General features: G+C 46.9%; 1 protein-coding gene across 11 annotated transcripts in view; it reads left to right on the forward strand.

The window, feature by feature from the left end:
* SHANK3 (SH3 and multiple ankyrin repeat domains 3) overlaps nt 1–24,874 on the forward strand; it is a 385,552-nt gene that overhangs the window by 248,429 nt on the left and 112,249 nt on the right. For all 11 annotated transcript variants that reach the window (XM_068937006.1, XM_068937137.1, XM_068937086.1 and 8 more), the window contains exon 13: nt 12,372–12,447. In XM_068937006.1, the coding sequence (XP_068793107.1) occupies nt 12,372–12,447 (76 nt within the window). The remainder of the gene's footprint in view (nt 1–12,371; nt 12,448–24,874) is intronic.

Below are 24,874 nucleotides of genomic sequence, written 5' to 3' on the forward strand. Positions count from 1 at the left end.
AGATTCCCCATTTGTCCTAATGCAGAATGATTGGTGCAGGAGTGCCAGGATTTAAGGGATTTAAGCTAGAATTTGACTGTGGAAGCCATTAGCCCAGCTGGTCTTTCCTCAAGCTAACTTGCAATTCATGGGAGTTCCTGATCCTCAGAGGCTTGTTTTATCAAGAAAAGCTAGAAGAGATGATCAGTATTAGGGTTTTCTTCTCCCCTGCTGTGCTGTGGAGGAATTCAGGCCTCTCCTGAAGGATATTGCCTGCTGAGGAGTTCATTGGAGTAGTGTCCAACATGAGACTCTCCATCATGAGACTGGAGAGTCTCCAACATGAGCAATATGCTCAGGAATTGTAGCTGAGTGCTTTTCCTAGACTTTCTGTAGCCTTTGAGGAGATTGTGCAAGAGGACTGACTGCCTTGTTTATTCACCAGCTAAGTACACAAGCGTTATACTAGAGGAAGATAAAGTTTAGAGTTCTCTCTCAGAGGGCATAGGACTCTTTCAGATAAGACTGCAACTGCCTCGATGAGCCTTCCTGGAAATATTCCTGTTGCAGAGATTTCTATACAACTAGATGGAACAGCTCTAGAGACCTTCTGCTGAACAATGCTTTCTAGGACCCTGCTGCTACGTTTGGCAGTGCAGTGTTAGCGGTTTTGCACACTGATCACACTGTCTTTGCCAACAGATTGGCCAGCCTGGTACGGAGGGCTTTAAACTAGGCAAGATGGGGGAAGGGGAGTGGTATAGTGGCAGGGGAGTCAGTAAAACACCGCTCAAGTCAGGATGCCTCCAGCGGGTGCATACAACCAGGGGAGACAGCATGGGACATGGCTATGGAGGATCCTCTTGCACCTCTTCTGGGAAGCCTGCGTGCTTGACTGGCTCTCTGAAATGCCTGTATACCAATGCGCGCAGCATGGGGAATAAGCAGGAAGAGTTAGAGATCTGTGTGCGGTCGCAGGGCCATGATCTCCTTGCAGTGACAGAGACATGGTGGGATAGTTCACATGACTGGGATGCTGTCCTGGATGGCTATGTGCTTTTTAGGAGAGACAGGCCAGGAAGGCGAGGTGGTGGAGTTGCTCTTTATGTGAGGGAGCAACTAGAATGTATGGAGCTCTGCCTCGGGGTGGATGAAGAGCAAGTGGAGAGCCTATGGGTAAGGATTAAAGGGCAGGGTAACATGGGTGACACTGTTGTGGGGGTCTACTACAGGCCACCTGACCAGGAGGAAGTCATCAATGAGGCCTTCTTCAGACAGCTGGAAGCAGCCTCACGATCACAGGCCCTGGTTCTCATGGGAGACTTCAACCACCCTGACATCTGTTGGGAAGACAGCACAGCTAGGCACAAACAGTCAAAGAGGTTCCTGCAGAGCATTGATGATAATTTCTTGACTCAGGTGGTGGAGACGCCAACGAGGAGAGGTGCAATGCTAGACCTTGTACTAACGAACAAAGAAGGTCTAGTTGGAGAGGTGAAGGTTGGGGGCAGCCTTGTCTGCAGTGACCATGAGATGGTGGAGTTGAGGATCCTCCGAGGAGGGAGCAGGGCAATGAGTAGGATTGCAACGCTGGACTTCAGGAGAGCTGACTTTGGCCTCTTGAGGGACCTACTTAGGGGAATCTCCTGGGGTAGGGCCCTAGAAGGAAGAGGGGTCCAAGAAAGCTGGTTAATATTCAAGCTTCACTTCCTCCAGGCTCAGGATCAGTGCATCCCTCTGAGGAAGAAGTCGAGCAAAGCGGGCAGGAGACCTGCCTGGATGAGCAAGGAACTCCTGGCAAAACTCCGGCAGAAGAAGGAAGTGTACAGAATGTGGAAAAGGGGACAGGCCACTTGGGAGGAATACAGGGATATTGTCAGAGTAGGCAGGGATGCGACAAGGAAGGCTAAGGCCCAGTTGGAATTAAATCTGGCAAGGGATGTCAAGGACAACAAGAAGGGCTTCTTCAAATACATCAATAGCAAAAGGAAGACTAGGGAAAATGTGGGCCCGCTGCTGAATGGGGCAGGTGACAAAGGATACAGAGAAGGCAGAGTTACTGAATGCCTTCTTTGCTTCCGTCTTCACTGCTAAGGCCAGTCCTGAGGAATTCCAGACCTTGGAGACAAGAGAGGAAGGCTGGAGGAAGGAAGACTCTCCCTTGGTGCAGGAGGATCGGGTTAGAGATCTTTTGTCCAAACTTGACATCCACAAATCCATGGGCCCCGATGGGATGCACCCACGAGTGCTGAGGGAGCTGGCGGCTGTTATCGCTAGGCCACTCTCCATCATCTTTGAAAGGTCCTGGAGATCAGGAGAGGTGCCTGAGGACTGGAAGAAAGCCAATGTCACGCCAGTCTTCAAAAAGGGCAAGGAGGAGGAGCCAGGGAACTCCAGGCCTGTCAGCCTCACCTCCATCCCTGGAAAGGTGATGGAACAGCTCCTCCTGGAGGTCATCACTAAGCATCTGGAGGACAAGAAGGTGGTCAGGAGGAGTCAGCATGGATTCACCCAAGGGAAATCGTGCTTGACCAATCTGATAGCCTTCTATGACGGAATGACTGGCTGGGTAGATGAGGGGAGAGCAGTGGATGTTGTCTTTCTGGACTTCAGCAAGGCTTTGGACACTGTCTCCCATCACATCCTCCTAGGTAAGCTCAGGAAGTGTGGGCTAGACGAGTGGACGGTGAGGTGGATTGAGAACTGGCTGGATGGCAGAGCTCAGAGGGTTGTGGTGAATGGCGCAGAGTCAAGTTGGAGGCCTGTGGCTAGTGGTGTCCCCCAGGGCTCAGTCCTGGGTCCAGTCTTGTTCAATATATTCATCAATGACCTGGAGGAAGGGACAGAGTGCACCCTCAGCAAGTTTGCTGATGATACTAAACTGGGGGGAGTGGCTGACACACCAGAAGACTGTGCTGCCATTCAGAGGGACCTGGACAGGCTGGAGAGGTGGGCGGAGAGGAACCTCATGAAGTTCAACAAAGGCAAGTGCAAGGTCCTGCACCTAGGCAGGAATAATCCCATGCAGCAGTACAGGCTGGGGGTTGACCTGCTGGAAAGTAGCTCTGCCAAGAAGGACCTGGGAGTGCTGGTGGACAACAAGTTCACCACGAGGCAGCAGTGTGCCCTTGTGGCCAAGAAGGCCAATGGTATGCTGGGGTGCATTAGGCAGAGTGTTGCCAGCAGGTGGAGGGAGGTGATCCTGCCCCTCTCCTCAGCCCTGGGGAGGCCTCCCCTGGAGTACTGTGTCCAGTTCTGGGCTCCCCAGTACAAGAGAGACGTGGCACTCCTGGAGAGAGTCCAGCGGAGGGCTACCAAGATGATGAGGGGACTGGAGCACCTCTCCTCCGAAGAAAGACTGCAAGAGCTGGGCCTGTTCAGCCTGGAGAAGAGAAGATTGAGAGGGGATCTCATCAACGTGTACAAGTATCTGAAGAGGGAGTGTCAAGAGGATGAGGCCAGCCTCTTCTCCGTGGTGCCCAGTGACAGGACAAGAGGCAACGGGCAGAAACTGAACCACAGGAAGTTCCATCTGAACCTGAGAAAAAACTTCTTGACTGTGAGGGTGACAGAGCATTGGAACAGGTTGCCCAGAGAGGTGGTGGAGTCTCTTTCGCTGGAGATATTCAAAAGCCGTCTGGATGTGATCCTGGGCAATATGCTCTAGAGGACCCTGCTTGAGCAGGGAGGTTGGACTAGATGATCTCCAGAGGTCCCTTCCAACCTCAACCGTTCTGTGATGCTGTGATCTCCCATTCCTCTTAGACTGACAGCCTGATCATTTAAGTCAGTGAGAGGTAATGCACAGATACTACTCCCAGACTCGTCACTTGACAGTAGACTTGCATTTTACTTGCACTTTTTTTCAGTTGTAATTGAACAGAAAACTCTAACAAGCATAATTTTATTGCAAGCAGAAGTCATAAATTAGGGCAAGAAAGACTAGTATAATTATCTCCTCTTACCATTTGTGTAACATAGGCCGAAGTTTCACCAAATGTATCATTATCTTGCACGTAAATTAGTGTATGAAACTGAGAATGATACAATAGTGCTTCTGAAAGTATTCACTTTCAGAGGAAAGTTGTATTTGAACTTCACAGAGTAAAGATCGGCCTTGAGGAAAATGTAAATTAGTTACCATTCTGCATAAGATGTAGTAACACCATGAATTACTAAGCAAATACTTTCTTGGGCTTTCCTCTGTTTTCAGTCAACAGACCAAGGTGCCCTAGGGATATAAATTAGTTTATCCTCCTGACAGTCCTGTAAGAAAGGGAAGAGTCTGGAAGAGTCTTCCTTCAAGGGCTTCCATGCTGTCATGCATTTAAAATCAGGTTCCCTGATGTCAGCACGCAGAACCCCTGTCTAAATTGAACCCACTGCTACTGAAGGAGCACTTCCCAGTGACAGCCACAGCTGGTGACAGAGGTGATGAGCTCCAGAGCTTTACCTGCCTCAGCAGCTTCTCCTCTGTAATGAGGAGCATTAGGAATCTCCCTAATCTCAGATACTGGCTGCCCTTCCCCCATCTCAGCGTGGTTCGGCATTTCTTCTGAAATAATTCTTTTTCTCTTCAGCATAAGAGCTCTAAGGCAGCCCCAGCCAGATTGGCTGCCTGGCACAGAGCCTGGAAGAGGCTTTAATTGTGGTGGCATCTGCTCATCAACCTACTCTGAGTCAGGTGCTCAAGTGCACTGTTTGGGACGTGTGGGTGAAATCCACAACGGGCTACAGCGCTCAGTCTGTCGGCACTGCGTACTGAGTGCACCAGGTTGGAAAGCCAAGCCTGGGAACTCACTTAGCTGCAACAGAGGCTGCAGGGCTTCACTCGCTAGCAGGGCTGAGGACTGGTTCTCAAAATTACTGTGGCACCAAAGCTCTCCCCTGCTAAGTCACCCTGCTTGTTTTTGAAATCTTTTTCTGGAGTTCTGCCACTAACAGAGTCTCTTTGGTTAGCACAAGCTATGCTGACAGAACTGCAGCTCTCCCTTGGTGCTGAGCACAGTATCTGAGAGAGTCATGGTCTAGCGTGCTGCAAGAAGATGAGACCATCCACCGTTTCTCTTGACCAAGAGCATCATCAGACTATGTATCTCTTCCAGGGTCAAGGGAAGGAGTGTCCAGCAGGGTGGATGAGATGATTCAAAAAGCAAGGAATCAGTATTCCCATGAGGGACTGCTAAAACTGAGACGGGGTGTCTGTAGGCCTGCCGGGGCTCTGTTGGCGCAAGAAGCATCCATGTATTGGAGCAGGAACAGATATGGACCCTAACCTTCCCTGTTCCCGAGACCACATCTCCTCTGACTTGCTTGTTACTGCTTTAAGTGTAGAACTTCAGCTTTAGAAGACAGTATCTATTTTAAAACCTTTTTCTTGAAAAGGATAGAGTCTAACGTTATCTTCCATCCTTAATTCCTTATCTGTTTGATGGCTGTGTGGTTTGCTGTGGCATTGACCTCTCAGGTGGTTTTATGTAGCTCTTCAGTGATAACCATGATGTCCCTGCTGCTGCCTCGCATAATTAAAGAGATCAGTTTCCAAAAAATGATACTTTCATACTTCATCCAGTGTTCCTGTGCTGGTATCTGTGTCATGCTGGCCCAAAGTGCATTCAGTTTCTGAACTGTCAGGAAGAGCGCATGCTGGGGCATGTTGGCTGCAAGGTACAACCCTGTGTTTGACTGGCATGGTATATTTCTGTCTATCAGCAATATTAGCCTATTAATAGCAGGCATTCTGAGAGGTTAAGGTGCCTGTTGTGATAGAGGAGCAGTTGATCAAAAATAGGTGATGAAAGAGACATTGCTGCTAATTATTGAGATGCATAAATCTAGCATATGATAAGATTAAGTGTAATATTTAGAAATGTAAATCCAGCATTCTGTAGAAATAAAAAGGTATATTTTCACATTCCAAAAAATTTATTTTCTCTATTTACAATCTATTTCTTGTTGTCTGAGATGAGAGAGGATTGGGATAATCCGGGTACTGGAGGATGTGTGGGAATGGCAATCAAGCTTCTTGTCAGTCAGCCGTGGCCCAGCAGGGCTCTATATCCAGTCAGCTTGCATGGAAGTTGCTTCTCTCCCGCGACGCTTTCTTTGACATGTCTTGGCTTCTCTTGGTCAGCCATGGGATGCTAATATTCTTACATTTTTATCTAATGTACTAGGCAGATTTATCTAGAAAGAATTGTCTTTTAAAAACTTTACAAAAGCACTTTACAGGTAGTATGCAGAGTTGCTCGAGTACAGCTTGCCTCCTGTGGTTTCCAGACCACAGTTTTCCAGCTCTTTGTATTCCCTATTCCCGTTTCCCTGCTTGTGCCTGTCCTTTGCAAGCTGCCATGGGCTGCCGTGTGCATATCAATGAGCTCCTGCCTCCCTGTGTGCACAGCTCCTCCCACAGGGCTGCCCCTGGCATTTCTCTGAGCTGATCCGTCAACCAGCACCTTAGTGTCCTCTTGCTCCCTCTTCTCTAAATATAGAGCCTCCCTCTCCACACCTATCTCCAAATCATTCGCTCCTCTCCATCCATCAGCCTCAATCCCTGATGCCTCCTTGACGGCTTCATTAAACACACACTCTGCAGCAGCTATATTTAGAAGTCAGGAAGAGAATGAGCCTTTGGGCTGCGGACAGCCCATAAATCCAGCTCCCTCCATGAAATCACCGTTCTTTTATCTGGAACGAGATCGATGGAGGTGTTTGCAGATGAGGTATAAATGTCTGTTGGAGGGAGGCAGGAGATGAAGAAAAAGGAGACAGGATGGCAGAGAAAAGGGAAAGAGAAGGGATTAAAGCAACTGGGCGGACTGAGACTTTCTAGAGGCCGGCAAGAATGAGTGGAAAAGAGAATGGCAGGAGAAAGAAGGTGCATGTCTGGAACAGGGTTCATTGTACCTGCTGCAGCAGCGTGTTCCCTCCCTCACAGGGATGGAAGGGGATTATGGATGTCTCATCTGAAGAGTGTCCTCGTGTAACGAGACAGATAAACGGTGAACGGGCTCGCCTTAACTGTCATGACTTCCTTAGTTTATGCATTCCAGGATCTCCAAAAGAGCCCACCTTCTTTGCTCTCTCTTCTCACCACCCCGCTCCCACTTTAGTATGTCCATGTCAAGCTGTAAAGAGTTGTGGGTGCTGACTTTTTCACAGGCTTGTTGGCCCTAGGTGCCAACTTAGTAATATAAGAAATACAAGTTTTGACCCGGTGTTTTAGGCATATTTTTGGACTCTGCTGCATTACCTCATTCCCTCAGTGAAACGTGTTACAGAATCCCCACTGCCCAGCTGTGCTTATAATGTGCTGACACAGCTGAAGCTGGGAGTTGCTCCCTGCTGTTGTTGTCTGAACACTTCCACAGCCGTGGGGAAAGCGCTGGTGTGCGGTGCAGAGACTTTTCTGACAGCATATCAACTCCGGTTTGAGAACACGTGACGCTTCCTTTTCTTTATGGCTGCAATGTGTTTTTATTGTGCTACCAGCAGTAGAATTCAGGCATCCCCACTTGGAATCAGGATTGAGAATCTCCTGCTTCTAAGGAGGATTATGAGCAAGAGGAGAAGCTGGTGCAGATGATTTCAAAATTCAGGTGAAAGGGTTATCTCCCTTTGTAGCTGTCTGGAAATGCTTTTGCATTGTTTTGCTGTGCTGATAAGTCCTTAACATCTCCGTTTCTTGGCATAATATGACTTCTTGTCAGTAAGATTAATTCCTTGGTTCTTTGAGACAGTTTTTCCCAGGACAACAGGGATGGGGCTCGGTGGAAGATCAGCTAATCGGAAGATTTGTGGGGAGCCATTGGCCCCTATTGCATGTGTATCAAGCTCCAAGAAATCTCACTCTGGATTAGGTAAACGTCTTCTATTAAAGTACCCGGGCCAGTGATGCACAACAGCAAGGCCCGAAGGAAGCCAGAGTAGCAAGTTGGATCATGATGGCAAGGATGAAGGGGCTGTTCTGCACTGAACGCTCCTAACGCGCAGGGCTGCTGGGCACTGGTTACACCTGCTATTCACACAGCGCTGTTGGTGGCATCGGCCCAGCTTCACCCTGGCCTTTGCTGCCTGCATGGGCCTGCTCGAGGTTTTCACTGCGCGCTCACTCTTTCCCCGGAGAAACCCCAAGGCCTTCGCGCGGGCCTGGACGCGTGACTCGGGGTGTTAAGTACCGCCGCCAGCAGAAGGACGTCGGTGCCTGGGCTGCTGGCGGTTGGGCCGCGGCGGAGCGGAGCGGGGCGGGAGCGGGCGCCCGCCGGTCCGTCACGCGTGCCCCTCTTTCCCCCCCTCTTTCCCCCCCTCTTTCCCCCCTCTTTCCCCCCCCTCTTTCCCCCCCGTTTCCCCCCCCTTTCCCCCCCTCTTCCCCCCCTTTCCCCCCTCTTTTCCCCCTTTCCTCCCCCCCTTCCCCCCTCTTCCCCCCCCTTTCCCCCCTTTCCCCCCCCTTCCCCCCCTCTTCCCCCCTTATTCCCCCCCTTTCCCCCCTCTTCCCCCCTCTTTCCCCCCCTCTTTCGCCCCCTCGTTCCCCCCCCTCTTCCCCCCTCTTCCCCCCCTTCCCCCCCTTTCCCCCCTTTTCCCCCCCTTTCCCCCCTCTTCCCCCCTCTTTCCCCCCTCTTTCGCCCCCCTCTTCCCCCCCCTTCCCCCCCTCTTCCCCCCCTTTCCCCCCCCTCGTTCCCCCCCTTTTCCCCTCTTTCCCCCCCTCTTTCCCCCCCTCTTCCCCCCTCTTTCCCCCCTTTCCTACCCCCTCTTTCCTCCCCCCTCTTCCCCCTCTTTCCCCCCCCTCGTTCCCCCCCTTTTCCCCTCTTTCCCCCCCTCTTTCCCCCCCTCTTCCCCCCTCTTCCCCCCCTCTTCCCCCCCCTTTCCCCCCTCTTCCCCCCCTTCCCCCCTCTTCCCCCCCCTTTCCCCCCTCTTCCCCCCCTTCCCCCCTCTTTCCCCCCCTCTTCCCCCCTCTTCCCCCCCTCTTCCCCCCCCTTTCCCCCCTCTTCCCCCCCTTCCCCCCTCTTCCCCCCCCTTTCCCCCCTCTTCCCCCCCTTTCCCCCCCTCTTCCCCCCTCTTCCCCCTCTTTCCCCCCTTTCCTCCCCCCTCTTTCCTCCCCCCTCTTCCCCCTCTTCCCCCCCCTTCCCCCCTCTTCCCCCCCTCTTTCCCCCCCTTTCCCCCCCCTCTTCCCCCCCCGTTCCCCCCGCGGGGCGGGGCCGGTCCCTCAGGCAGCTCCGCGCGGCGGTGGCGATGGCGGCGGCGGCGGCGGCGGAGCGCGGTCGCCCTCTGCCGGCAGCGCGGGGGGCTGCGGGCGCTGCGCGGGTTCGGGGCCGCCCCGCAGGGCGCCTGTCCGGGCAGCCCGCGCTCCCCGAGCCGCCTCGCGGGCCGGGCCGGGCCGGGCCGGGTGCCCGCTGCCTTCCCGCCCGGGCTCGGGCGGCTTCGGCCCGGCCCGGCCCGGCCCGGCGGGGGGCGCCGGGAGCTGCGGCCGCGGCCGGAGCGCCTCCCCCGTCCCCGCTTTCCCCCGGGACGCGGGTTCGTCGCCCGCTGCCCTTCCGCGAGCGCCTGCCCTCGACGCGGCCCGGCGAGCGTCGTGGGGTGCGAGAGGGGCTCGCGCGCCCCGAGGAGCGGGACGGCTGCGGGCTCGGCGCGACGCGAGGGCCCGCGCCTCCTGGGAGACCCCCCCCGCGGGGCCGGACGGGCGCCCAGGCCGCGGCACGGCGCCCCGTCCCGGCAGAGCCAGCGCCCGGCGAGGGGGCCTCCCCTCCGCGCTTCGGACAGAACCGGAAAGAAAACCTGGAGGACCATCAGGCTGCGCTTTTAGTAGTGTAAACAAGTGCCATCTCTGCTGATCTTATCCCCACATTTTGGTCGCGTTGTTCTTTTCACCTGGCTAATGGCGTTCTGTGTATGCAGTGGCAGCGCTGGCCGGGCCTCGGTTCCCTCGAGAGCAGGGCGCCGTGCTGGAGCACGCCGCTCGAACGCCCCGCAGAGGCCCCTTTGGGGTGGGAGAGCCTGCAGCCAGACCGCCGGAAACGGCCTCTGTAGCGGAGGACAGCGAGCGACGAGAGGGGCAGAGCGACGCGTCGCTCCTGTGGCCCTGTCACCAGTCCCCGAGGCGGGAGACGAGTTGTGACCACGGTAGCAGCATTTCTGTTTATCGTTTTATAACAGCAGAGGTGGCTTCGTGTGATTGCGAGACCAGAGTGAAAGGCTGGGAAGCATATAGGATTTTTAAAAAGTTCCTTAGGACAGACCGTGTTGTAATAGACAACAGTAAAGACTCCTGTCCCCTGTGCTCTTGCGGACAGCCCCTTCTCGCTGGCTGTAGTTATTCTGAATTCTGACACAAAAAAAGCAACTGTTTGGATTGTTTTGGCTTTGGGTGCAAACAGTTTGTGTCCTTTATAAAGTTAAAGGTGTGAGGCTCATCTATGCTTTTATTCAAAGGATCACAGGGTTACAGAACAGTTGAGGTTGGAAGGGACCTCTGGAGATCATCTAGTCCAACCCCCCTCCTCAAGCAGGGTCCTCTAGAGCACATTGCACAGGATCACGTCCAGACAGCTTTTGAACATCTCCAAGGATGGACACTCCACAACCTCTCTGGGCAGCCTGTGCCAGTGCTCTGTCACCCTCCCAGGAAAGAAGTTTTTCCTCATGTTCAGAGGACACGTTTCAGTTTCCTGTGCTTCAGTTTGTGCCCGTTGCCTCTTGTCCTATCGCTGGGCACCACGGGGAAGAGTCTGGCCCCATCCTCTCGACATCCTCCCTTCAGATACTTGTACACGTTGATGAGATCCCCTCTCAGCCTTCTCTTCTCCAGGCTGCTCTGGAGTCCCAGCTCTGTCAGTCCCAGTTCTCTCGGTCTTTCCTCATGTGAAAGATGCTCCAGTCCCTTCATCATCTCAGTAGCCCTCCACTGGACTCGCTCCAGGAGCTCCATGTCTCTCCTGCACTGGGGAGGGAGCCCAGAACTGGACCCAGCACTCCACGTGAGGCCTCCCCAGGGCTGAGGAGAGGGGCAGGGTCGCCTCCCTCGACCTGCTGGCAGTGCTCTTCCCAATGCAGCCCAGGATGCCATTGGCCTTCTTGGCCACAAGGGCACGTCGCTGGCTCGTGGTCGACTTGTTGTCCGCCAGGACTCCCAGGCCCCTCTCCGCAGAGCTGCTCTCCAGCAGGCCAGCCCCCAGCCTGTCCTGGGGCCTGGGGTTATTGCTTCCTAGGGGCAGGACCCTGCACTCGCCTGTGCTTAGCTTCACGAGGCTCCCCTCTGCCCATCTCTCCAGCCTGTCCGGGTTCCCTCTGAATGGTGGCACAGCCCTCTGGGGTATCAGCCACTCCTCCCCATTTTGTGTCATCAGCAACCCTGCTGAGGAGGCACTCTGTCCCTTCATCCAGGTCATTGATGAGTAAGTTAAAAAAAAATTGGACCCAGTATTGACCCCTGCAGGACATAATGTCTGGCTTAAGTTGTTTTACATCTCCCAGTCATGCCTCCTCTTAAGCACATTAGGTGCAAATCCTGTTACAGCTGTCTACAGTAGCATCTATCTCCCCTTAGCCATAATACAAGCTGCCTTTCTTCATCATGCAGCAACCTGGAGGCACCTGGCATATCTTTTGTTGTTGTTGTCTTCAGAGTTCCTCTTGGTGCAGAAATGTGGGCTCCTGCATTTGCTCAGGCTGGTTGGATCAGGCTAGTAGGTTCTCATGCTTTTTCAGTTCCAAGGCAGGCAAGTAGACTCCTGAACTGCTGTGTCCAAAAGGGGACATTTGCTCCAATGCATATGGCCTGAAATACCTGATGCACTGGGTTGGGGGTGCCACCAGTGATTAATAGGTGAGTAATAACAGATGTCTATCTTGGTTCTTGGCTTTTCTTCCTCATAACTCCTATACACCTGTGGAGCTCACTGAGTACCAGACAAGAACCAAGTCTAACTGAGTTCATTGCTAGCTCTTCTGTTGGAACTGCATTGCTGTGCCTTGAGACACGTAAGGTTCATGTGACCAAACAGGGTAAGGAGAAGGAATGTGACTGCTGCCTTGGGATATGGAGTATGTGTTTGCCTTACCTGAGGTTGATTCTCCTCTTTGGTTTTTTTTAGTGTTTTGGTGAAATTTGAGGCCTTTGCGTTGTAGGTTAAGCTCTGTGGGTTTGAAAGTTCTAGTGAAGAGATCTTATATTCACAGAATGATTTCTGTGCATATGGGTCTGTGTATGAATATGCATGGGAATGATCATGTCAATACATGCCTGCACACAGATAAGTACTTGTTTGTTGTAAGTACTTACTTGTTGTAACGCTTGCGTGAAAACAGGGTTCACTGTTTCTACACATTCAGAGGATGTAGAGACAACACCAGGTGTTCTTTTAGCTCTCAGCTTTGTGATATCTCTTTTTTTCTTATAGAAACCAGAGAAGACAGGACAAAGCGTCTCTTCAGACATTATACTGTGGGCTCTTACGACAATTTCACCTCTCACAGGTAAGCATCCACGTCTTTTCTTTTTGTGGCTGCAAAATGTTTTTGTTCCATGGAATAATATCTCCTTTTCCTGGCTGAGCTGTATATGTTGCATTAATTTCATGGGTAGGAAACTTCCCTGGTTGTTTCGGTCAGGAAGAAAGATTTTGGCATGGGAGAGGCTGGGACCATGAAAATGACTTTTTGGTTAAGACGCAGGGATTTTGGGGGGCACTCTGGGAGTAGAAGAACTTGTGTTGGATGCAGATGTAGAGTTGCAGCTTTGCTCTGAAGGGGGAGAGAGGATTCTGCTGTGCATGGGATGGCATGAAAACAGCTGTTACTCTAGCCTGCCAGTTGTTCTGAATGTGCTGTCTGGACTGTAGGATCACCAGCGGTGTTCTGCTACATGGTATGTGAATGTACTCACTTGAATATGAAGACTGAACTTTTGGACAATGATTAAAGTCAATACAATACTCAGCTTGGGATCATTAATGAGAGCAGAGGCGATGCTGCAATTTTGTGCTTGGTCATGAACACATGGGGCTGGTGGACATGTTCATCGAAGAACAGGTTGAAGGAATGGGCCTACTGTTTGGATACAGGGATACACTTTTGAAACTGGGTTTCTATGTGACATGTTTGGGGGATAAATGCAGAGTTACTCTGTGGAATATAAGCTCTACTTGCTGTCAGACTTCAGTACTCTTAACAATTACTGATCATTAGAGTAATTAAATGAGCATTATTGCTTACGACGTGACAGGAACAAACTGTGACAACTCATTTTACAAAAACTGAGTTTCCTTAGTTATCCTGAACTCTTTCAGCATATCAACAAAATAATCAATGCATTCTGTTTTTACTGTGCTTCTTGTTGCAAATCTGTCTTGGTGGGTCTAAGCACTTTTTACTCATTTAAGTTTTCAGAAAGCTGTGAGGCACTTCTTCAAAAGCTGTGAGGCACTTCTTCAAAGGTTGTTTATATTCTTAACTGATCATGGGATGAAAGAGAAAACACTACTATGAATCAGAAAACAGTAAAGAAGAAGAGCAAAGGGGAAAAACAATCAATTTCCATCATGGCAAAATGCTACAGGGAATTCACAAAGGGCCTGTGCAAGGGTCACTGATTGTTCTTAATCCTGAAAAGGGCAGGGAAAAGATCAGAATTTGCAAATGACTTAAAATTACATTCCATAGGCAAGTCAAGAGCAGATGGTGGGATTGCATTAAGCTGGGGGAGATAAACAGTGTGATAGTAAAATAAATTTATTTTGGTAAACGTGAGGTAACACACATCAGAAGGAACACTCTGTGGTATTCTTGTCCGTTAAAGAGTTTTAAGCTCTTCATAATTGCTTAGGAATAAAGACCTCATGTCACTGTGATGTCACAGTGAAAACATCGTGTCAGCACTGAGGCATTCCCAAAACAAGCAGAAGTATGACTGAAAATACAACTAAAGCTATTGAGAAGCAGGATAAGTGGAAGAAGCTCACCACTGGAGCTCCAGGTGGACCTGTGCTGATGAACCTGCTCACTCCCTTTTCCAAATCATTTATGAGTGCTGAGTAACAAAGTTTGTCAACAGTTCTAAGTTTGTCAGGGTAGAAAAAATGGAGGCCAAATGCAGGAAGCTGCAAAAGAACCATGCAGTTCTAAGTGTTGTGATACTGGCTGCTGGATGATAAAACAGCAGCTAAACTCCAACACAGACAAGTAAAAAGTAATGCGCGTGGGAAGAAGCCATAGTGGTATTTCACGTTCAGTGTAGGCATTGGACTGACTTCTCTCTCTCAGGAGCAAGATCTGGGGGTAAACAGATAGTTCCATCAAAATTCCAGCCCAGAGCTGCAAAAGTAAATTGAATTTTTGGAATTATTAAGAAAGGAAAAAACAAAAGAGAAAATACTGTTAATATCTTTCTATAAGCATATACTGTGCCCACGTCTTGAAAACTGGATCATGTTTTAGTCATTCAGACTTAAAAAGTAGTACTTGGAAAATTGCAGCGAAAACCAACAAAGATGCTGAAAATTAAGAAAGATCTTCTGTGAGAGGTGAAACTAAACAGACTGGAACTCTATAACCTGGAAAATGATGGTGAATGCGAAGGAGTCTGGGAGAAGTCCACAAATGAGTGACATGAAACAGAGAACAGAGAATAGTTGATTTCTGTCACTTCCAATGCAACAACCACCAGGTACTGAATGAAGCAAGCACGTGGAATGTTGAAAGTGAGCAAAGGAGGAGTTCTCCATGTAACGTGCAATTAAACTGTGCAACTCCTTGCTAAATAACATTGAGCGCTAAAAATTGACAGATTCAGAAAGCAGTGGGACAAATTAAAGAAAGAAAAATCCATTGCAGGCTTCTGAATACAAAGAGACTAGCTCTGACTCAGGAATTCACTTAGTCATAAAGCACTGGAGGTTAGGCGTGCATTGTGGGGAAGCACCACTGTATTCTTAGGTTGTTCTTACTCCCTTTGTCGTTTTTGCACTATTAGCTGTTGCTAGGAAGTCAGAAGGACTACTGGCCTGACCCTGTACAGCTGTTCTTACGAACTGTGGGTGAGGGAGGCTTTTCTCTGAAGCCTAAAAGTGAGGTTCCCCAGCCCTACAGAGAGGAGATTTCAAGGCCTGACCTTTTCCTTGGTATCCTATATGGCTGCTGAAAGTGGCCCTGCAGTCAGCTGCCTGGCAGATAATGGTCCTGTTCCTGGGCTCTGAACTTCTCACGCCATGGTAGAAGCAGCCCGGGAATCTGATCTGAATGTCTTGAATTTCCCAAATGACAGGCGTAGATTGAGGCAACATTCAAGCCCTGTTGAACTGCTTCTCAGTGGGTATAAACCTGTTGTTGGAGTAGATTTTCTGGAATTGCACGTTACGTGAGGCATGCTTTCAGAATCCCCTACCGACTCAGGCCTCTTGAACTGACCTTAAAGTAAGGGTCTGAATATTTACTGCATAAGGCAAAACAAAAACTCTCCTTAAAGAGTTCCCTTCATACAATCTGTGGGTTGTATGTTGCGGCAGAACAGTCCATCTGGGCTGTGGCTTGTTCCTGTACTCCCTCATACCTGGGACCCCTCCGCTGCCATATGTATGCCACATACATATCCGTCTATGTGAAGAGGCTATGTAGCGTAGGAAGGTTGTGGAGTCCCTAGGAAGGATGGCAGGCAGGAGTGGTCTCCCACAGGGGAATAAGTAGCTACCCTATCTGTCTCATAACATCAGTCTCCAGGGGCCCTCGTAAAAGAAGGCAGCTGGGAGCAAACTACACAAATTGTGCTGGTGGTGACAGTTTTGCTCATAGCAGCTCTGTTTCCACAGAGTCACCTGGTAGAGGAGGGAGAGGAGGTCAGGCAGTTATGTTTACGTGCATAGACACGTAAACATACGTGTTAAACCATACCACTTTAACCATACCACTTACCTAAGTGGTCTTTAACCATACCACTTACCTAAGAGGAAGGGGAGATCTTTTCTTCTTGAAGTCCCACAGGACTATGTGTCAGGAGGATATAAAGCCTCTTCTGGATCCTCCCCACAATCACAGATGGCTTCTTACATCTTCTCCAGAAGCATTTGTTAATGGCCAGTCAGATATGTAAGCTGTGTTTAAATGGATCATAGTCCAGTTGGTCTTGGCGTTCCCAGGCAGTCCATACATGCAAAGCAGTGCCTGAGAAGCTGAACTGCTTTGCTGAAGTGTGGTTGGGAGGTCCTGGGATCGCAGTAACAGTGCTGACACTGGCTGTGAGTGCTGGGGGTTCTGACAGATTTTGGTGGTTTGAATTTGAACAGACTGAAGGATATTAGCTACAGCCCCATAACATGGTGCGTGGGCATGCAGCATAAAAGCATAAGAATGGCCGTTCTAGGGCACGCCAAGGATCCTCTAGGCTGGTATTGTGTCACACAGTGGCGAGTGGCAGGTGCTGAGTGTGGTTATGAGAACAGAATAAGCAAGTTTCAGTACCTCCCCAAAATATTATTCCTGCCTACAGCAATTCACTGCTCAGTCTTCCTGAGCCAGAGGCAATGTCGTTGTATTTAATAGCCTTTAATAGATCTTTATTCCATTAATTTGCCCAGTGACATGTAACTCAAGTGCTTTCATTCTCTCTCCTGAAATGGAGAGAGAAGGAGCTAGGATTGGCATTAGTGGAGACAATAAGAGAGAGTGGTGGTGTTGAATAGTGCGATGCATGTACCTTCTTTTCCTATTGTGTCAAAATACTTAGGAGTTTCATAAAACATAGCTTGTCATTCATTCCTAGATTGCTTTGAAAACGAAAGTGAAACAGAGCCTCACCTTCAGTTAGGGAAAACCAGCTCAAGGTAAAACAAGGAGTTAGAGTTGTTCCCCTTCTTTCTTGAGACCACATGTTGGCTTTCCTAAAGCCTAGGCAGCTCTGGCTGGCCTTCTCTGCAAGCCTGGAGGTGAATGACATGATAAGCCTTGCTGTAACTATAAGCCATCTTCTCGCCAATAGACATCCTGAGACAGAAGCACTGTCTTTGTATTTCAGTAGAAGTTTATCTGCTCTGCTTCATGGAGTTCAAAATGTGATTACTGCTAAAGCAGGTAGATTGCATTGGTAAATGGGATTTCAGCATGTAACTGAATGCTGAGAACAGAGGAGTGGCACCGTCAGCCTGAGAACGTGTTTTGCCAGCGTTACGGGATTGGAAGTAGAGTTTGGAGTTGATATATAGGCAGAATACGAATATGAGGAGATAGTCAGGAATATGGTATGGGTATTTAGATGGTGGTGTTAGGATTGCCTTAATAAATAGCATAAACAAGATAGATGTTTTTTCCGTTCTTTAAAAAATTAAACATTTGGGCTAACAGATACCTTTAGAGCAGAGATAAAGAAGTTACTAAGGTGCTGTAAGATCAGTACAGCAGATAGATTAAAATGATTTGTAGGAGAGCGCTTATTCCGTCATCTCTCACTTCACTGGAGGTCGCAAATGTGGGAGAAGATTAACATAATGACAGTGTTTGAGGAACAACTTATAAGTACTTGAGAAAATTACACACAAGTGACTAACTTTCAGGGAAAGCCTTTGAAATAGTTGCAGTTTTGAATGGATGTCCTATGAAATGGAGCAGGGAACAGTATTCACATGGCTGAATAGCAGATTTGGGTGGGGTAAATAATTTACTTTTTTTTTTTTTAACCTTAAAAGATGAAAAGAAAGTTATACCTCTATGTAGGGATATATGTGAGAATATGAGAAGATTCTAGATTGTATATTGAATACAAATCTTTTCCTCAGGGGAGTCAGCCTCCTGAGGAAGCAGCATTTCAGAGTTTTAAACTTCACCAGTATACTGCCAGTTGCAAAAAATAGGTATTCAGTCTGCTTTGGCGTAGAGTAAGAGACAAGAAAGGGGCAAGGTGTCCACCTCTCATTTGAAATCATTCTGAAGCATAACTGCAGTTAAAGAAGAAAGCACAAGTCTGCTCCACAGTGCAGGTGTACCGGGTATCCAAGGTCACCCAGCCTGCAGTGAGAACCTTCCCCCAGACCTCTGAGGATGAGGAGTGCAGGACGGAACTCGGCAAATATAATCTGGAAATAAGAATAAGGCCAACAGCGAGAGAAATCTGAGCTTGTTCTCATCAGGAGGAGGCAGTCACAAAGGGAATTGACTTATCTGATGAACTATGTAAAGGAAAGAGATTAAAGTGGTTTGAAATTAACTCAATATAAAATTAAGCGCCCGCATTCTACATGGCACAGCTGGGAAGTAAAAGAATTGGGAGCAATAAATAATTTAGGATTGTTTTTTATTCAATCACAGGGATTAGTTGACCAGGGAGAGAGATTATAAGGGTGAGTATTCACGAGCCATCTGGGAAGGCCTCCCTTTAAAAGAGATGGGAGGCATGAAACAGTCCCTTTCCACACAGGAATTTCTGCACCCTTTCACTGCAAGGGCTGGCCAAAGAGGTGAATACACAGGATAATAGAATAAGTTAGGTTAGAAGGAGTGTCTGGCTGTTTCTAGTCCAAAGTACTGCCCAGAGCAGGGCCAACTTAGATCAGGTTGTTTTGCCTATCTCCAAAGTGGGAGAATCTGCAGCCTCTCTGGGTGCATGTTCCACTGTTAGACCACCCTCGGAGTGGAGACGTTTTCTGTATATCTAATTGTAATTTCTTGTGTTGCAGTTTGTGTCCATTGCCTCTTGTCCCATCCCTGTGCACCTCCAAGAAGAGTCTCGCTCTCTCTTCTCTGCAGCCTCTCACTAGGTAGTTGCAGACAGCAATAAGGTCTCCCCTCACCTTCTCTTCTCCTGGCTGAACAAGCCCAGTTCTGTGAGCCTCTCCTTCTACATCATATGCTCCAGCGCCCCTGACTATCTTGGTGGATTGAATGAGAAAATCAGTAGTATAAATGATTGGTTTAATCACTTAGAAATTGTTGGGACTGCACCAATAACTTGCAGTTTCTCTTTTCCCTGGCATATAAAAGAACAGTACCAGTGTTTTCTCTGTACAGGTTCAATCTAATGGCTTCAATTTCTTTCTTTTCTCTAGATCCTATTCAGGATTCATCTTTCTTGGCAGTGATGGTCACAGCGCTCACTCCTCTATTGATACTAGCACTTTTGCTTATGTCAGTCACTGTAATCTGCTATCTCCTTTGCACTATCTCTGCACATTCATTTTGTAAGGAGTGTGCTTCCTGGATGGCCAGAACCATGAAGATGGTAGTAAGGTTTAAGCAAAGAGCTGGTTTCCAGATCAGACTGAGTAAAAGGAGTAATTCTGAATTTCATCAAGCTATTTCGTGGCTATGTGTGGCTCTGAGACAACTTTATTTTTTTGCGTTGTGTAGCTTATTTATTGGTTGTTTCTGCTTCATCAGTCCCTGATGCACTGTTTGTATAGGATTGTCATTAAAGTGTGCTGAGCATTATGCAAGTGAAACCCCACTTGATTTCTGCTCCTGCAAGCTTATCTAGAAGGCAGGTAGCAGACAGGAAATTGGAAGTTTTATCAGGTTTTCTGTTGCTCTGTCTAGTTGTGACTAATTACCAGGTTCTGAGAGAAGCTGTGTTACAAGCAGGGATCAGTGAGGAATTTGAAAGAGGCCTAGGTAATGGCTTTACAGAACAGTTCATGGAAATATCCCTGCAAAATGAGTTTAATGCTTAGAAACTAAGAGGGTAAATGAATCTTTGACAAATCTTCTTTGTAACTCTAGCTGTTGATCAGTCAGCCTTGGCTGGTCTGGAAAGATGCCTGCTTTTGGTATATTACAAGAAATAGATTTTTGTAACGGCAAGCCCATCTAGTTGGGAGAAGGTAATTTGCGCTGGGCTAGTGCAACCTTTATTTCTATAGCAACAAACGAGTAGAGGGAGAAAATGAAATCTCTTCTGGAAAAGGCTTTGTATAATCCCACTTGTCATATTAAAGTGCCTTCAGAATCATGTTTTAAGATCTTTTGGTGAACATTGTCTTTTGGGACCACTTACCTCTTTCCAAGAAAGTTTTGGGAACGTGAAATGGTAAAAGGTGAATTCTGACCAATCCCTTGCTTTTTCCTAGTCGTTCCTTGCACTTGGAATCCTAGAGTAAACTGGTCAGCTGCCTCTGAAATTTAGGCTCTGGCGCAGTCAGGATTGAGGGTAAGCATGAGGTTTTGTGGCCCGTTTTATACAGCGGTAGGACCAGATGAATAATGAGTAATATAATGAAAGGATTAAAAGAGAATGCAGCTAGCCCATGGGATCTGTTAAGAAAGGTACCCAAGCTAAACAGCTACAGGTTTTAGAGCTGTTCATTTCTGATTAAAGGAACATTTGAAAGGGGAACTGTTTCTTAAGTCCTGTTCGTTCTTTTTCTCTTTAAAAATATATTCAGGAAAAGAGGTTAGGAGTTTGAAAAGCAGGTCCTGGGAAAATACACAAACGTTCTGTCTGAACAACAATAAAATCTGCAGAAGCGTTAGAAGAGCGAAGCTGCAGAAGAGTTAGTAAGGATTTCGTTAACCTTTTTCTTTCCCTTTTTTTTTAGCTAAGTGAAGGATGCCATACCTAATGTCACTGCAGGGAATGCCACTGTAGGCAAAATGCTGAAGGGCAAAGGATTAATGGTGTGTGTGTGTGGCAGGGGGAGAAGGGGCATACAACCACCTCATTTTTTGTCGGGAGACTTGGTTGAAGGAATCCCCTTTTCTGCAGTATATTTGTAATAGGTTTTGGTCAGGTAATAAAACTTGAAAGAGGGGACAACTGGTAGAGCTGTTGGTCACTAAATTTTCTACAAATAAAAAATGAGACTAAAGTTTTACTGGTTCCTGCATTTTTTTGAGTTGAGAGTCTTTAAAGTATATATCTACTTAATGAAAGATTCTGTGTAAAGTATTTTACTCAGATTTTTGAGTCATGAGGGTAGTTCTCAGAAAATATCAGTTGGGTAGCAGCTGATAACACAGACAGGATGTTAGGAAGTAGGAAAGAAATAGAAAGTCCATTAAAAATAGTATTGTACTTCTGAATAACTCCATGGCTTGTCTGTCTCCTGGAAAATACTTCAGCTGGAGTTTATCCACCTGAACAAATAGAACTAGAAAAGGTTCAGAGGAAAGTAGCAAGGTTATCCAAAGAATGGACCATCTCTTATATGAGGAGAGATTATATAGACTGGTTCTCTTTGGCTTGGAGAAGAGGTACCTGAGAAAGTTTTGACAGAGTTTTATAAAATCATGAGTAGGCAAGGAGAATGTGAATATGGAACACTAGTTATTTCTCAGTACAAGAGAATGAGGTGGGGCTCTGTGGAATTATCAAGCAGCAAGATTAAAATGAAACAAAGTACTTTGTCACACAGCAAGTGATTAAATTGTAGAATTTATTCCCACTACATGTTGTGGAGGCCAAAAATATAAATGGATTCAAAAAGGGAATACAAAACTGGAGAAGAGTAAATGTGTTTGTGACCAAGAAACATAATGATCTGTTTACAGGCTTGAGACGAAGAATTCAATTACTGGCTTTTAGAAACAGACAAGGTATAACATGAGTGGATCACTGTACTTTTATTCTGTTTCTTATACTCTTGCCTTTATGTTACTGACCATTACTAGAGAAAGGACCTTGTGTCAGTGAATCTCTAGTCTTAAGCAGTATCGTTGTTCGTACACTCTGGATTGCAAAAAGACATTAAGTGAAAGGAATCAGTCTCTCTCTCTGCACATTAACACTGGGGATGCGTTTTGTCCCTCAAGACTAATTATTAACAAAAAGAAATTCACAGATTCCATAGAGGGTAAGTTCTTGTTTCTTTGTGCTAGACAGAAGAGTGAAATAAGTCAGAACGTGTTGAAGACTTCATTTTTTCTCAGCCACCTTTAGAGACGAAGGACTTGTCTCTTTGAACATTTCACAACTATAGAACTACTTTATGTTTTTTTTCCTCAGTGCAGTTCTTCTCTTGGTTTTTGAAAATCGTATCTTCATGTCAACAATTTGGTGTCTTCGAACAGGATGTGAGTGTTTTCTCTGACTCTGCACTTTGTGTAATGGTTTTATCCCATCTATTGAATGGGGGAGAAGAGACTGACTTTGGGGGTGAAATTCATCTTGTGTAACTTTAGACAGTTCAATACCTCTCTACCTGACCTTATCGTCATCAAGGTTCCTTTTATAATAGGCAGTGGGAAAAGGGGGCTTCCAGGGTGCAATTCATTTTCCTCTAAAACAAACATTCATGCTTTCGTAGGGCATCTTTCTCTCCATAGATTAGGAGGGAAGCCCAAGGGGACTAGTTCACATGGAGAAACATACATTAGAGGTGTCAAAACATAGACAAGATGCATCCTACCCTAGGCATCTGCAATGAAAAACTCCTCGTTTAACTGTCCAGCAAGTTGATGCAGAAGAAGAGGGCCTTCCAAGCAAGGTTTGTCTGACTTCAGATGCATGGCTTAAAATGAAATGACACATTCCCTACAATGAGTACCTTTCCCCACTTTTGCACCAAGGCTTGCTACTGCTGTGGTTCCTTCGCACGTATTGTGAGTGTGTTCAGTGTCATCAGTATTGTTTACTGACTTGGAGTCCTGAAGGAGCAGAAGAAAAACCCACAGCACTTCTGTTAGCTTCAGTTCCCCAAAGGGATTAGGCATTGAGACAAGCATCATCCTCCCTTTTCCCGGACAAGAATACTCACTTGATGAGGGACAGAAGGCCTAGTAAATGCCCTCAGTGAGTCACTGCAAATATATTTGTAGACAGGATAAGAATTCAGAGTGATCTTGGCAGATAGAAAATATTATCTAAAAATGCTTAGATGCAATTCAATAAGGGGAATATAAATTGCCACACTTATGAAAAATAATCAACTGCACAAATGCAGGATGGAGAACAATTGGTTGGGTAACAGTTCTGCATAAAACGTTCAGAATTTATAGTGAATCCTAAACAGAACATCAGTAAGCAAATCAAGCTGCTATAAAAAACCAAAGGTATTGGAGTATTCAAAGAGGAGTCCAATAAACATGGGAAATAAATATTTTCCCCAGCTTAGCACTGGTAAAGTACAAACTGAGATGCTGTGTCCCGTTTTGCCACCAAATGTCAAGAGGTGCGTCTAAAGGAGAAAATCCTATGGGGGAAAAACAAGCGTGACAAGGTTCTTGGAAAACATTATGCGTGAGGATGGTTTGAACAAACCTGGCTAGTTTTAGTCTGGAGGAGGGCACTCTGAGTGAATGCATGGTAGCCTTCTTCAAATACATAAGCTAAACTGCAGAGGTCAGAATAAACTGTGCACGGTGTCCTCTTTGAGTAGGACAAGTAATCAGCAACGATCACAGCAAACAAAATTTAGGCTAGACATCTAATTATATAAGGGTAGCTTAGTGTTAGAAAAGATTGTCTAGATGCTTATTTAAAGGTCTCTCACTGGACGATCAAGGAGCATTTTAGACAAACAACTGTTAGGAATGTTTTCAAATAATTGATACTGTCATGGGGCAGCCCGTCTCAAAATCACAGGCTGGTTTCTGTGATTTTTTCTGGTCATGCATGTGCTAAGTCTCTACAGAACTTTACCAGATATTCCACTGCTGATCAGCAGGGCTTCAGGTAACATGGCTGCAAGCTTTGGCAGCTATTGTTTGAATGCCATGAGGAAAGGGAAGCAAAAATATTTCTTCAATGTGGAATAATTGCAAGTTATTTGTTATTATTTCCAAGAAGGAATTAAACACAAGCATTATAGGAGCTTATTATATTTCTCAGAGCTATATAATTGTCTGCAGAAACTACAGTTATAAAAGATACTGTTATCCAAGTAGGACCTCAAATTCTTTCAGCATCTTCTTAGTGTATTTTTGTGGATTTTTCTTTTGATTAGAAACTGCTGGTTCTTGCTCTTCCAGACAGAAGGTAATCAGGTCATTATAAACAAATGAAACTGAAAACCGGTATCGAATATTCTTTTCTCCAGCACCTCTTCAACTCAGAGTAGTTCAATTAAATAGGTAAGAATTTCTCCAAAATGTTTTCTGTTTTGATAGGATGTGAGTGAGAATTACATTTAATTTGACTTCTTGTATATAACAACCCATTAAATTTTACCTAGATATCAAGTTTGAGTACAAAGACTTTTGCTAGAATGTGGTATTAGCATATTCACAAGACTAAACGGCTCTTTGCCTCCAAAGCCCTTCTACTTTTGGGGGAATTTAAGATATGGATTTCCAGCAGATGACTAGTATCATATAGCGCAAAGGGAGGTGACAGGTCCTGTATTTTTAGCAGTGTAACTTGGGAGGTTGTTTCTTGCCCCCTTCAGATACGGTAATTGTTTTGACTATGAGCATGTGAGCATCCTTTTCGTAATTTAGAGAGCTGGCTTGCCCATCCGTTTTGTTGTATCTTATTCTGACTACTTTCTTGTGTTTCAACTTTCCCTGAAGTAGCACCCATGAAGGAAGGGAGTGAAAGGGGAAAGTGGGAGGCATTACAGACTTCAAGATCAGAAGGAATCACAGCTTCCAAACAGCCTAGTCCTCTCCCGTACATAGTTGTAGAAGGTAAATGAAAACGATCTCTGAGCTGTCCTTCTGAAGAACCCCAAGTAAGAGTTCACCACATTCTTGACACGGTGCTCAATGCTTAATTGCCCTCTCTAGTAGGAATTTAAGTCTTATTTCAAGGCTGAATTTCAAGGCTCTTGAGTCACATCTTGAGATCTGACTTTTTTTTTTTCTCAACATTGTTTGAAAATTTTTAAATACTGAAAGTGTTTTTGCTTCTGTAAGTACCTATGTATAATGATGTAGATGCCTCTTGACCTCCTCTTTGATAGGAATAAATGAAGATCAGGTTTCACATTGTAAGACTTCTTTTCCTGCTCCTGGACCTCTTTTTTCATTGCTTTGTACTCTTAAATGTTTT

Source organism: Struthio camelus, chromosome 1 (genome assembly GCF_040807025.1).
Source record: "Struthio camelus isolate bStrCam1 chromosome 1, bStrCam1.hap1, whole genome shotgun sequence".
NCBI lineage: Eukaryota > Metazoa > Chordata > Aves > Struthioniformes > Struthionidae > Struthio > Struthio camelus.